Genomic DNA, 15,016 nt, shown 5'->3' with positions numbered 1-15,016 from the left:
TCATGTTCAGACTTCAGGATCCTGGAGGAATATCTAACTTTTCTTTCACTGCTTCCTAGGAGAAGCTTTCACAGCCGTGACATTTTATTTGGGAGCTTTGTTTTGTCACTCGTGGTGGTTTGGCTAGGCATACTGCATCCATGACTATTTCTGTTTTTAAATGAACTTTCATTGTAATTTGCTATTCATAGACATGTCCTTACTATAATTAGAATGTCAATGTATAGCTCTTTCAGGTTTATTCATAAAGAACACAGGATACCCTTATTTGAAAGTAGGCTTTAAAGCAAGGGTGAGTGGCCCAGTTTTCTGCCCAGCAGTCTCCATGGACTGCCCAAAATGCCCAACCCCAAGGAAGGAGAGGAAAACCAAAACTGAAAATAACCATATGTGCAGTTTTGGTTTTGAAAAATGTGTGTTTTTAGTATTAAAGAGTGCAAGGGAACTTTGCAGCTTACTAATAAGATGAATCATGGAAGCTTTCACAAGAGGCGGCTTCCATGTACAAAAAGCCTCACGCCTATAGAGCCCTCACATTAAATGGTCAAAATAGTGACAATATTATAATCTATCTAGTATCTACCTATAGATACACATAAATATGAATGAAATGTTGTATAATTACTGCCATTGATTGTTTCCTTTTGGTACTGTTGCCATTTTCCTGAATGCCATGAAGGCAACTTTGAAAAAAGAAACCATTTTGAAATGGAACAACATTTCTTTGTTATTGCTGCATTTCCATTTCACCAACTGATACCCATGTATGGTTTTGCATGCCTTTTCAGTGAATATTTGCAATGGCCTCGAAGGGCAAGATTGTTCCTTTGCTGTACTTTCAACAGCAGCTTCCCTGGAACTTCCTTGCCAGCTGGCAGAATGAATCAGAGGGATGCAGTCTGAGTCAGCAAGCGCTGTCTGTCTCTTGTGATCTAAACAGAGCTAAATTTACTTGGTGACACCCACAGGGCTATTTCAACAGATATAAGCTGTATGCGCCATCTCAGTTTGTTCCTGCACCTTGGTTGGGGGTTGGAAGGAGAGCACTTGGAATGGGACAGAAATGGGATCTTCCAGTTTTTGGAACACCATGCTGCTTGCTAGCTATGGATAGCAAGCAGTCCTGAATGACAAGGAAGGAAACAGGAAATGTAAAACAGAGAACTTTTCTTTATGTTCTTTTAAACAGCAGGTGGGTGGGAAAGGTTGATCCATGTTGAATACTGCTCATAAGGCTGGCTCGACTCTTAGGCAGAATCACACAGCCATCTATGGTAGCAGATTTCGGGTACCATGGCATTGTAGTTTGAGCGATTATGAGTCTAAAGCAGGGGTTCTCAAACATTTTCAACTGCAGAGCCCTTTTTGAGGCAAAAGTTTCTTGTGGAGCCCCAAAAATGTTTATATATTATATAAGATACTGTATTAAGTATATAATGTATATATATCAGGAATGGGCAAACTTTTGGACACAGGGTATGCACTATGTTTTAAAATTTGACAGCCAAGCCAGGCCAGTGGCAGATGGATGGTGACTGTTTGAGCAAACTAATTGGGGAAAAAACATGAACAAATTCCTATGCATATGGCACATATATCATTTGTAGTGCAAAAAAAACAAAAAGAGAAAGAAAGAAAGAAAGAAAGAAAGAAAGAAAGAAAGAAAGAAAGAGCAATACCATATTTAATATGAAGGACAATATTAACCAACATAAACTTAACAGTATTTTGGTGGAAGACCCCAGGGACCATCCAGTTTAACTCCATTCTGCCATGCATGAAAAGCACAATCAAAGCACCCCAACAGATGGACAACAAGCCTTTGTTATACTACTACTACTACTACTAATAATAATAATAATAACAACAACAACAACAACAACAACAACAATAATAATAATAAGAGCAACCCCAGAGGCCATCCAGTTCAACTCCCTTCTGCCATGCAGGAAAAACACAATCAAAGTATGTTCTCAACAGTGGGAAGGAAATAGGGTTATGGAAGCAAAAAAGGGTCTGGATGGCAAGAAAAAGTGTCTGGCCAGCGAGTGGGGTGGGGGTGGGGGCTGTTTCCTGGGAGAACAATGTTGTTGCTGTTGTTGCTGTTTCAGCAATTCCAGATTTCAACTTCCTTGCATTTCTCAGGAAGAGGAGGAAAGAGGAGGAGGTGCATGGTATTGCAGAGCCCCTCACTATCATTTGCAGAGCTCCAAGGGTTCCACGGAGCACAGTTTGAGAACCTTTGGTCTAGAGAACAGGGTCTGAATTCCTGCTCAACCATAAAACCCCACTGAAGCCTTTACTGACACAAATTCCTTTGAATACTTTGAGATTTCATTCAATGTGAATATGGAAAGAATTGTACTTCAGCAACTGATAGTAAGACAAATCCATCCTTGTTGTATATAGTAAAAGATGATCTCTTGGTGTCTGTACAGCCATAAATTATTGAGGTGACATGCAAAATGTGACAGAGTCTTAATTGTCATCCGAGTAGCTATGCCAAGTGTCATATCAAAATTCTAAACAGGAGAATAACTCGAAACCAGGTGAAAAAGGAATCCATGGTAAATGCCTCAAAATCTGACAAGATACTTTTGGTAGTCACCCAAGTAGCAGTGCCAAATATCAAGTTGCAAAGTCAAAATTCCAATCATTGTGGATTCCTAGAAGCAAAGGAGGGGGAGGTAGACACAAATAAATCATCAAGGACTTTTGGTAGATGTCCCAAAATATAACAAGCATGTTTTTATCTGTTACCCTAATTTCAGTAGCTTTTGAGGGGGGGATACTAAAACTCATTGGAAAATATTTTAAGGGCCAAAAGAGCAGGAAAGGATTCTCTGAGTCACTACTACTAAAAAGCACTGCTACTTTCACAACATAGAAAAAAGGTAAGGAAGCAGGACAGTGTGAAGGCAGTGCTGCTAAGATACATTGTTGATACATGTCCTTACTATATGTTGTGTATGTGCAAGTCATTTCTAACTTTATAGAAACCCTATGGCAAACCGGTCACGAGACTAAGTCCCCTTCTACATTGCCCTTATATCCCAGGATCTGATCCCAGATTATTTGCTTATCCCAGATTATATGGCAGGCGAGACTCATATAATCCAGTTCAAAGCTGATAGCCTGGGGTCATATCCTGGGATATAAGGAGAGTGTAGAAGGGGCATAAGAGTATGTGACTTCTAGATAGAAGACAAAAATGTTTTGTCAAGGGAATAACATAACATACACAGTTTCTTCTCCCCCCCCCCCAAAAAAGGGGTATTTTTTGCAGATTAACACTGAAGTAGAGGCCCAATCAATCTCTAAGTGCATCCAACTACTTCTTAGGCATTTATTTTGTTATATCTTGTGTACCTTCCCTGTATTGGCCTACTGTAACCTTACCTACTGTTTTTGGTTTAATAAGAAGTTTCTAATGTGTGAGGTCACATACAACTTGCATGATCAACCAAAAGTAATGCAGCCTATCAGTTCTGTACAGAGACACCTTCCCCATCCCCTTGCCATTCTTGCTTTTCAAGTTCTTTGTTGACATTGAAAATGGGAGCTGCGTTGTGGGCTTGTGGGGGACAGGGTTTGGTGTGATAGATTACTTCTGAATTGAACTGGTTATTTCTGGCCAAAGGCCTTGGAGACATTGAGAATTAATGCACTGAATCTGCCAAAAAAGAAATATACTGTACAGTACTGCCCTCTGCCATGGAAGAGTGGAAGAGAACAAAGTGAAACATCAGTCCATATATCATATAAATAATGTAAACAGTTGGTATTGGCAGCAGTCAGATGGACACTTTGCATGCTGGAGAAATCAATTCATAAACCATAATTCTGTTCTGGGCACATCTTCTATCTCAGCCACACCCCTGTACAGAAGTGGGGAAGTGTGGTGGGTGGGAAAAACTGAGACAGAACACCCTGAGCAAAAGTAGAACAAATTTGGGAGGAAGCTCCGAAAGAGGGATCTCTGAGTCTTCATTCAGTTGATTGTTAATTCTCTGGAAGGACTCTGCGTGATCTTCAGCTTTCTCCATCACTGAGAATTCCTCTGGGTATGTTAGCTTTCATTTTTTAAGCGATCCCACCATGACCAAGCAATTTGCATGGGGATGGCATTTTGGGGTCTCTCTGCATCCAAGCTGCAGTCTTCTGCAAGCTCTCATGAGTGAGTTTGAGAACAGCAGCAAATCCCTTCCAATTTATTTGATTTTTTTTAAAAAAAATTTCCTTCTTTCTTCTTTTGTTTGAAATCTTTGGCTGCTCTAGCTTTTAGAGGCAGCCCTCTCTGAGTGCCCCTAATGTGAAAGCCACAACTGGATCCAGATGTGCAATAAAAGCTCAGTGTAGGGTTGAGAAGAAGGGGAGGCACCCGGAAAGCTTGACTCATCAAGGGCTGGCTGTGTTTTGGGAGGTAGGCCTCTGGCCAGGGAGGTGTGTGAGAGAGAACTGCAATACATACAAACACCGTGACTCCCCTTGGGCCCATGGAATAAAAGAACAAGCCGAGGGGAGGATCTGAGCAGGTCAAATAAGAATTAGTCCCAGAAATAAGGAATAGGCCAATTCCTGCACTCTTTTCCAAGGAACTGCCCTTAAATGAACCGTTCAGCTACTCAATTTTTTGAGTAGTCATTTTTGATGGAGCTCCATCCTGAAATCCACCTACCACCTCTGTCTGTCTGTCTTTCTTTCTTTCTTTCTTTCTTTGTCTTATTTTTACTTGGGGTAGCCTAGCATTTGCTGTGAAACATCAAATGTGAAATGTCAGTTTCTGCACCCTCCATGGGAACCCTACAAAACTGGTGGTTCAAGAAAGAAAGAGTGGCAGTATTGTTCTAATAACAATAACAACAACAACTTTATTTGTATTCTGTCCCATCTCCTCACTGTGGACTTGGGACAGCTCACAACAAAAATGGCAGCCATTCGATGCCAGACATACATGATAAATAACAAAGTAATATAACACAAGTAAACAAGATAAGCAATAACAAATCAGTAAAACATAATCAAATAAGCAATTTGTAAAAGTATTACAAGCCGAGTTGATAAGTTAAATTAAAGCCATTTTCATTAAACATTCATTTCACGGGAAGTCAGGTGGTTAAGCATACTGTTCCTCATAAGCCTGGGTGCATAGGTGGGATTTTAATAATTTCCTAAAAAGGAACCCCCGGTCGCTCAGTGGATTAAACTGCTGAGCTGCTGAGCTTGTTGACAAAAAGGTCACAAGCTCAAATCCGGGGAGTGACATGAACTTCCACTGTCAGCCCCAGTTTCTGACAACCTAGCAGTTTGAAAACATGCAAATATGAGTAGATCAATAGGTACTGCTTCTGTGGGAAGATAAAGGTGCTCCATGCAGTCATTCCGGCCACATGACCTTGGAGGTGTCTACGGACAACGTCGGCTCTTCGGCTTAGAAATGGAGATGAGCACCACATCCCAGAGTCGGACTTGACTCTGGGAAACTTTAAAATGTCAGGGGGAAACTTTAAAAGGGGAGAGTGTGGGGGCTGTTCTAATGTGTGTGGGGGATTGCAAAAAGGCCTTCGCTCTTGTCTCCACCAACTGAGTATAAGACAAAGGTGGGACCGAGAGGAGGGTCTCACCAGAAGAACGTGGTGAATGGGCAGGTTCATACAAGAAGAGGCAGGAACTTAGGTAGTTTGTACCTGAACCATTTAGGGCTTTAAGGGTAAGGGCCAGCACGTTGTATCTAGTCTGGAAGCAGATTGATAGCCAGTGAAGCTGTCACAACATGGTTGTGGTTCTCTCCGTGTGCAAAGCCCCAGTTAGTAATCTGGCCACTGATCTCTGAACCAGTTGAAGCTTCCGAACTATCTTCAAAGAGAGACTTATGTCATACTTAGGAAAAACATTGTGAAATCTGGTATGTAATTTGTTATTTTTCTAGTTGTTAGCATCACAAACCAATATCCTCCTTCTTAAAGTAAAATGTAGTTATACTTGCCCAACCTTTGTAGTTGCAACCATTGCTTTCTATAGGCTCAGATATCAAAGGCAGTCTTGGTGCACAATATTATCTGTAACAGACACCTCTGGTTCTGGCCATTTTTCATCTCATCACTGACTATTTTTCCTGATTAATGGCACCCCACTCCACCTTCAAGCTTTTTCCCTTTCATGGACTGGATTCCAGACTTGTGTGTGTACTGCTGAACACAGGCATCTAGAGTTTTGGGGTGACGAGAAGAAGCAGCTTGAAGAGAGTCATGACAGTAGCAGAGCAAGTGGCTAATGAGGAATGGGTTTGCATGCAATGTATGGCTTGTAAACTTGCATGTAAAAAAGATGGGAAACAGACAGCTATTGAGGCAATGTTAGATAACAAGCTCTAGAAGCCTTAGCCAGTAGTGAGATCTACTGGGAGTTGCAGCCCTACAACATCTGGATGACCACATCTTTGTATTTTAAGATCTAGTTTATCCAGAGAAATACAGCCTCCCCCCAATATTGTATATTATTTGACTTTGGCAACCAAATAAAAAAGAGGCTGGGAAAAGTGTGTGCACGTACATGTATTCCTTAAGTTTGCTTTAGCTGGTGTTTAAAGGATCCACACAGCCAAGTGCATGCTGAAGATATTTTGTTACTTGTGGCAAAATAGGAAATTACACTTATCCATCTTATTGAAGGTGAATATTATTTTGGCACAGTGGAACAGAGAAGCCCACAAATGGCTTTCCCCACCTCTAGTAGCCAAGCCCAATCAGCTGCCTTTCCTTGCATAATACCTCAGTACTCCTGCTTGAGGTGACTAACCCACACTGCCTAATGGTTTGGCTCTGCTTGGATCACACTGTAAGGACCTTCGACTATGGGTGAGATATGAATGGTCGTGTTTGTATATGTAATAGAGCAAGAGTCCTCAAACTTTTTAAGCAGAGGGCTGGTTCATGGTCCTTCAGACTGTTGGGGGACTAGAGTTTTAAAAAACATGAACAAGTTCCTATGCACGTTTCACGTATGTTATTTGTAATACAAAAAATATGAAAGAACAATACAATATTTAAAATGAAAATAATTTAACCAACCTAAACGTACAAGTATTTCAGTGGGAAGTGTGGGCCTACATTTGGCTGACGAGATAGTCAAGTTAATTAGGATTGTTGTTGTTGTGTGCCTTCAAGTCATTTCAGACTTAGGTCAACCCTAACTCTAAAGTCTAGGGTGAGGGCTGCATCAATGACCTTGGGGAGTGTGTGCATCTGGCTTGTGAGCTTTAATTTGGAGACCCCTGCTATAGAGTGAGGGGGTAGGATCTCAAGAGACTAAGAGGAGGCTTCATTAGTGCCATTGCAAACATATTAATAAAAGTTATAAAAATCTAGCCTATCAGGGATAACTCTTCTAGCTCACTCTGCTTCCTGCTGTGTTTCTTTTCTTCTGATAGTAAACTAGGGGAATGACATAGAAAATGCAGAAGGACATTCACAGACTAAATTGGTGCAATCCCCTCTGCCCCCTCATGTACAGAATAGACCACTGTGAACTCTAAAAAGGAGTTCAGCATTCAAAATATAAAGTGCCTGAGAGAGAACACCCAGGACAGAGGCCTTCCTGATCTCATCTGTCCACCACAGTGGCATGATAGACATGCCAGACCTTCCTGTCTGAATGAGATTAAAACAAGCAGCCAGTTTGCTCAGCACGCTTGCAATGTTTTATTTCACTCTCCTCTCCAATCCAGGCTTGCTTTCCTCCTCGCTGCTTTGACTCCCTCCCTGATCTTTCATACAGTCTGCTTTATGGCTGCAATGCCCTTTAAAGTTGAAGGAGGAGGAAAGGAAGGGAAAAAAACCCAGAGAGACCAACACAGTTAGTGGTGTTGTTTTTGGGCGTGTGCAATGTTGTACTTGGACAGCGATGCACGGTGGGGCGGGGGGAGGCCGTGCTAATAAGGTGGAGATTGGGAAGGAGGAAAATCCTTTTCGAGGCAGTTCTGAAAGCTTTTTCCCCTCTCTGCTTCATCACTGCACACTGCTCTCCCCAAGCTCCACCATCCCAGAAAGCCTCAACTCTGTCTCCCCTTTTGCCTATGTCTGAATGCAAGACCTTGGCTTCTCTCCATTCCTAGCAGAATACTGTGTAACTTCTTTTCCACCACCAGCGTTGACTAACACTTTTTGCACTGAGCAGCTGTTTCACAAACATTTTGCTGGTTCTTGCGGACCATGAAGAAGGGAGAAGAGAACTAAAGGTGAGGCCAAGAGTCCCTTGTCCTTTGGATCTAGTAACCCCTTACCTTGGAGGTCCACTTCTAAATAAAACAGCCCAGCAGAATGGATTTTGGAAGCGTAATGAACCAGGTACTGTCCATCTGTCAATTTTACTTGATCAAGAGGGAAAGGACATTGGGGGAAGTGGCAATGGAGGATCTAGGGGATTCGCTCATAAAAGAGAGAAGTCTTGTTTTGATTTAGTTAATAAAGTCCCTTCTAACTAGGAATGCAAAATACTTCATGAAGGCATGGCAGTTACTAAAAATAAACTGGACATTTTAAGGAAACAGGGAACCTCTGAAGGAAATCTGGATTGTTGGAGTCCGTATTACATTTGTCAACATTGTTGTGAGGGAAGGAGGAAGCTAGAGTGTACTAAGTAAACTTTATGCTGGAGAATGGAGAGTGTCCTTGTATTATTGAGGTTAAGGCACATGATGGGTAAAACAGTATTGTTGAAGAGTGAGGTGTCCTGCGCCTCTTTGTTTCATTCTCACCATCTATTTTCAGTTACGTGTGTTTGTGCACTCTTTTGCCAGGACAGCATATCTTTGGAATGCAAAGGAGATTGCTGTCCTGCTGCACCCATATAACCCTTAGCACTGTTGTTAGCGAGAACAAGGCACGTGTGTTGGAATCATTTCAGATTCAGCCGTAGCTGGAGTGGGAAGGTAAAGAATGAAAACAAGCTAACAAAGCAAGTGCCTGTGCTTCTGTTTTGCTCCTTCACTTACTTAGTTGAGCAAGAACTACGGAAACAGGTAATTTGGAAGGAGTGTGAACATGATTGTGATTTAGACCACAAGTGTTAGATAGGAGTTTACATGTGACTGATCTCCTAAAGCTACAACAATGAAATGTCACTCTTTGTCACTTTCTAGGTCTGATTACTTCGTAATCAGAGCTGGAGAGTTCTCTGTCCTTGGTTTATTCCTTATCTGTAGTGATGAGGTTTTCAGGTAATGTATTTGATCACTAAGTGGATGGTGTAGTAGGAGTATTGTGTGTGATGGACAACAGAAATCCTTGGATTTATAGTGGATGTTTCTTGTTACAAACTAAAATTGGCAGTCCCCAACAGGTCTGGTGTTGAACATTCTAGAAGTCTTGTGGGTTCAAGCCTATTCATATTTACTTGGGTCTCAATTTGAAACAAAAGTTTGAGTTTTGTTTCACATTTTATTTCAAGCTCTTCATTAACTAGTCTGCAGAGATTAGTTTGCATTTATGCCTTTGCAAAACTATTCATATCCATCTGCTTTACAGAGAGAAGTTCTAATAACTATTTTCTGACAGAGATGCAGAACTGTGGTAAATTGTATCAGAAAGAAATGGGATTTTTTTCCTGTTAAATTTCCATATTGAAGTGCCCACAAGCTTTTGCTGTTGTTGTTATGCACCTTCACATTGCAGGTGATTTACAGTGACACTAAAGAAACCTACCATGGGATTTTCTTGGTAAGGTTTGTTCAGAAGGGTTGCCTTTGCCTTTCTCTGATACTGAGAAAGTGTGACTTGCCCAAGGTCATCCACTGAGTTTCCATGACTGAGTTGGGATCCAAATCCTGGTTTCCAGTCATAATAAATAAATAAACAAATAAAAAATCCAACACTCAAATCACTGTACCACACTGGCTCTTCTCATGGGCAAAGTTTGGGAAAGTTACCTTTTTGGTGTAAAATTCTCAGCAAAATTATGAATCCCTTTCTCCTCCCCCATCTCTAATGGCTGGACCATTTACAGAAATAGTTGGTCTTATAGATTAAGGGATGCAGAAGCAATTTGGTGGGTTTTGGTTTTTTTGGTGTCAGAAGTTACTTGCGAAACTGCATGTCACTTCTGGTGTGAGAGAATTGGCTGTCTGCAAGGACATTGCCCAGGGGATGCCCGGATGTTTTACCATCCTGTGGGAGGCTTCTTTCATGTCCCTGCATGAGAAGCTGCAGCTGACAGATGGGAGCTCACTCGGTGCAACATTGAAGAGCTTGGGAGGCAGAAATCCAAGGAGTCTTTCAGCAACTCAGTGAGGCTATTTTTAAAATAAATAAATAAATAAATGAAAGAACTCATGTTTTTAAAGGAATCTTTTTTTTTGTCTTTTATACTGTGTTCTGTTCTGATTTCTTGTTAAAAATTATTTAATGAAACTATAAGTAGCAAGGGGAAAAAACCCATTGTGTATATTGATTGCTCTCTTTCTTTTTAAAAATTACTGAAAGGGACTGGGACTCCTTAAGGCCAGAGAGAACTCTTGGCTGACGCTGTTCTGTGTCCGCCTTGGCTTTGCTCTCTACGCAGAACTTTTTCAGCACAGATGGATTTAGGCTTGGTCCATCCATGATCTGTTCTTTGAAAAAGGAAACAGTCCTTGTAAGCCTGGAAATGGATGCGTCATCCCACGAAAAAAGCAAAACAAAGGTCGCTGTCGGAAACTGTTAATGGCCAGCTGGACACTGAAGAAGGGCAAAATGTGCCTGCTAGAGAGAACAATAATGTAGAATGACTGCAGGTTGTAGAAGGAATCTGGGAACACTGGTAAACATACTTGCATGCAAATAATCCCTCTAGTTGTTTGGAAGGGAGCTGAGCTTTTGTGCTGTTTAATAAGGGTACATTTAATAAAAAGCTTCTGCGCATGTATTGGAGCTATCTACACTATGGGTGGCCACTTTGAATCCCACTCATTGGAGAAAGTGGGATACAAACAAACAAACAAACTGTTTCATTCAGGGCTGGAGAACCTTAAATTCTGGGAGTGAAATCCAGTCCTACTTGGGTCCTAGTTCATCTTAGCCATCTTAGAAGACCTTGCCATTTTTCTTTTGATGGCTTTTATATTGTTCACCATCCATTCTGAATTGCTTAAATGCACCCCCTTAGGCTTAATTACTGACAATAAGAACTTTAAGTTAAAATATAGTGGGAATCTGTATCCTATCATTTTGCTTTTGGCCCTGCCCACCATTGGAATGAGGTGCTCAAGTAATTCTCTATAACGAAATCCCACTGTCTGAATGAAAAAGATCTCCAGATTTGGTTTAATCAATGTCATCCTCCAACTGACTAGGGGCTGTAAGTTGGGAAATTTCACTTTCTTATCACTGAATTTCAGTGCCTAGAACTTCCTAATCATCCAAAATATATTGAAATCCTGTAATGGGCACAATTCAGTGATGCATGTTAAGGAGTGTCAGCATGGTGCAGTGCTTTGGATTAGGATACTGGGAGATTGCACTTCAAATCTCTGTTTGACCAAAGATTCACTGGGTGATTGTAAGTATTCTTTCAGTCTCCAAGGAAGGAAATGTCTAATGCCCTCTGAACAAATCTCGCTGAGAAAAAACAATGATAGGTTCACCATAAGTTGGAAATACCTTGAAGGCATTTCCAACAACAATGCTAAGACTTCTTAGGAATATAGAAGGGCCACGATTAATGATTTTGACTCCTATTTACATCCATTACATTAAGGCTTATATAGCTTTGTCTGCAGTGTAACCTGTCTTGTTCTTCACTATTGGGTGCAGGAATTGAGTTGTACTTGTTTTACATTATATCCTTGATTCAGTCTATTATTTCAGCCTGTTAATGTGTGTTTCTCTTCAGGCTGCCTATTGATTTATGGTGAGGCCATGAATTTTATGGGTATTCTTAGGCAAGGGATACTCAGGGGTAGTTTTGCCAGTTCTTTCCTCTGAAATATAACTTATAGCATCAGTGCTTCATTAGTGGCCTCCTATCCAAGTACTACCCAGCGCTGACCCTACTGGCTTCCAAGATAATATAGAATCTGGCGCCTTTGGGGAATTTAGGCCTAGCTGACCTTGAACCAAAATAATTCAAATTGTTATGTATGCAAGCTTGAATTTTCAGATTTGCTGTTCCATTTGAGACAGATTTTATCTTTGAGACAGGTATTGGTCAGTAATGAGTAAAAATCCACTACATATATGCAACTGACAGACTTGAGAAAAGCCACTGTGTTAAAGAATATGACTTTTGTAAGCTAAGCTAATTCCCTTTGGATATTCCTTTTGAATGAATGGACCGTGTTCACTTGCACTTGATGTCAAGTTTTCTTTTGCTCAGGACTCTGTGGTGCAATTTGATCCCAGATTTGGACCTTTCCCCACTTGTCAAAGTGGGCCAAAAGGGGAGCAATCTAAAACAATGAAGTCCAAACATTTGACTAAGAGCTGTAGTTCTTTTAAACAAATCTGCTTTGGCAATTAAAGCAGGACGGTTAGTGCATTGTTTTGTGGAAGGGTGTAGCATTAACGGGACTTCCTGGGCTGGTGGAACTCTTTGAGAAGTTCCAAGTTGCTTTCCCCCCTGCTTGGAAGTGTTTTTATTTTCTGCTTGTTTGGCTGTGCTATGATATCTGTTTGTTCCATCCTATATACCGCCCCAAAAAATCACTTCATCTACTATAATCCCTTCTGTGTCTGGTCAGTATTTCCTCTGTACTTTAATGAAGGGCTTTGTTTACATAATTCCCTTGCACAGATTCCTGTATGGGCATACATTGGCATATTAGAAAACATAGGAGCTCCTGGTGGCGCAATGGGTTAAACCCTTTTGTTGGTAGGACTGAAGACTGACAGTTTGGAGATTTGAATCTGGGGAGAGCATAGATGAGTTCCCCCTGTCAGCTCCAGCTCTCATCCAACAGGATGGTAAAACATCTGGGCATCCCCTGGGCAATGTCCTTGCAGGTGGCTTCTCTCACACCAGAAGCGACTTGGAGTTTCTCAAATTGCTCCTGACATGAAAAAAAAAGTTAGAACACATGCTGGGTGTGGCAAATAATTGAAATGAGGACAAGGCAGAGATAACAAATCCAGGAGTTATCAGGCATAAAAGAATCTCATTTTTGGACAAAGGTACCCAATGCTGATGCAAACAGCATACTGATACATTCTGAAAGGTTGAGATTCTATTGCTCTACTAAGTTATTTTCATGTCATAAAGGATGTGTACATGTACACAATATATAAACAGCAATGTACAACATAATTTGGTTTTCTGAGCACCTGAGAGCTTACACTTAGGCTTCAAGTCTTTTATAGCCTAAAGCCTAAATGCACTGTTCTGTACAATGAAAACAGATTCCTTTTTAATGCTACCTTCGGCATCAGCAGAGAACAATCAATCCCTGTTCTCATTCATGTAGTGGAAAAAAACTGGTTTGTACTTCTATCTTGTTTCTTTGAGGACTTAATCCTAATCAGTTCCATCCTAGTAGCAGTGAGGACAGGGTAAATCTAATGCCTGTTCTATTTACATTCTGGTCCCATTAGTTCTTTTCTCACCAGGTGTAAACCGCACTGCATGCTGCGGTTTTCTGTGCAGGGGGTTGGTATTTAAAGATGTGTTAGATAGCATTGTGGTGCTTGTGCTCTGAGACAGAAACTCTTTTCCCTGGCCTGCTGATTCTTGCACTATCTCACTTCAAATCTAAAAATTGCAAATTGCTCTTGGTCTGGGGTTGAAGTTAATTTTACAGGCAACATACATTCATAGAATGTAACTAGGTAGACCCTCTGGAGTCAGTAACTCTTTCCTACCTATTGATATCTACTCTAAAAAAATCATATATATTTTCGCAAAGATATTGTAATATTTAAGTTCATTTCTTAAACATTTTCCTTCCTCTCCTGACACAGTGCCTTATTGTTTCTTGCCTGTTTCACACTATAATGCATTCATGCCCATGCCTAAGCACTCTTGTGTCTCTTGCTAGAGTATAAATAGATTCTGCCCCATTAAGAAAATGGACAGGAAGAAAATTAACTTATTTGAAATGGAAGAGAGTTTTGTGGATATTATGGACTGCTAAAAAAGAAACAAATGGATCACAGAGTACATCTCCAATTCATCATTAGAGGGCAAGATAATTAACTGAGGTTATTATGCTTTGGACATATCATGAGATGATGTGAAGTATTGGAAAAGACAATAATGCTCAATAAAGTGGAAGGCAGTAGGATAGGAGGAAGATTGCAGTACCGGAGGATACACTCAATCAAGGAAGCCAAGGACCTGAGTTTGCAAGACCTGTGGCAGGTATTTGATGACTGTGGCTCTTGGAGGTCCTCATTCATTGGGCCACCATAAGTCATCACTGGCCTGATGACAAACAACAAAAGCAAAAAGTGCTTGGGGTTGCCTGGTGTTCTCTCCTGCTTTGTTTTCATGTTGCTTTTCATTCAGCATAGGAATGTTGACTGGAAAATAGTGATTGGTTGCATCATGTCCTGTGAGATGGATAGTTAAGGAGGGATTTGAACACAGATCTCTTTAGTTCAGGTAGGAAATACCAGCTCATGCCCTGTGTTGGGTCCTTTCAGCTTTGGATTTTCCAGCCTCCCAAAGGCTCGGATCTCCAGTGTTACAATCACCACATGGCACATTCTGGAATTCTTGCCTCATTACTTCTTGCAATGGGCACTGGTATGGAAAGTGTTGCGATTTGGGCAGCCTGTGTGATGTGCATGGCAGTCACTGCATTCCTAACAGAAGTAATCTCAGTCCAGATGTTGCCATGACCAAAAAGATACAACTGAGTGTGGCCTTAGGCCATTACTCACATAGGGCTGTGTGCTGTAAAGGCTTTCAGGCATTCTCAGATGGTGGAAAAAAATGTATCGTTTTATTCAGGAATATGAGAGCTGATGTTCCATCTCTGTGTCCCATCATATGGGATTGGGCTGTTTATTTTATTGCATACCCAGGGTGGGAATCATATGGGGAGCAG

The 15,016-nt window shown here is 41.0% G+C and overlaps 1 protein-coding gene across 15 annotated transcripts in view; it reads left to right on the top strand.

The window, feature by feature from the left end:
- The window catches only part of TNS1 (tensin 1), a 354,414-nt gene that overhangs the window by 160,518 nt on the left and 178,880 nt on the right, over positions 1 to 15,016 (top strand). Inside the window, exon 1 of one of the 15 annotated variants that reach the window (XM_067473726.1) lies at positions 7,972 to 8,236. The exons of 13 other annotated variants lie outside the window; for them this stretch is intronic. Coding sequence is in view for 1 of the 2 variants with exons in the window: in XM_060773790.2 (XP_060629773.2) it covers positions 8,319 to 8,345 (27 nt within the window). In the remaining variant the exon portion in view is untranslated. One more of the 15 variants, XM_060773790.2, reaches the window with a different exon arrangement.

The sequence above is a fragment of the Anolis sagrei genome, chromosome 1 (assembly GCF_037176765.1).
Source record: "Anolis sagrei isolate rAnoSag1 chromosome 1, rAnoSag1.mat, whole genome shotgun sequence".
Lineage (NCBI taxonomy): Eukaryota > Metazoa > Chordata > Lepidosauria > Squamata > Dactyloidae > Anolis > Anolis sagrei.
Note: the sequence above shows the minus strand (reverse complement) of the source record. Positions and strands in the feature narration are given on the sequence as shown.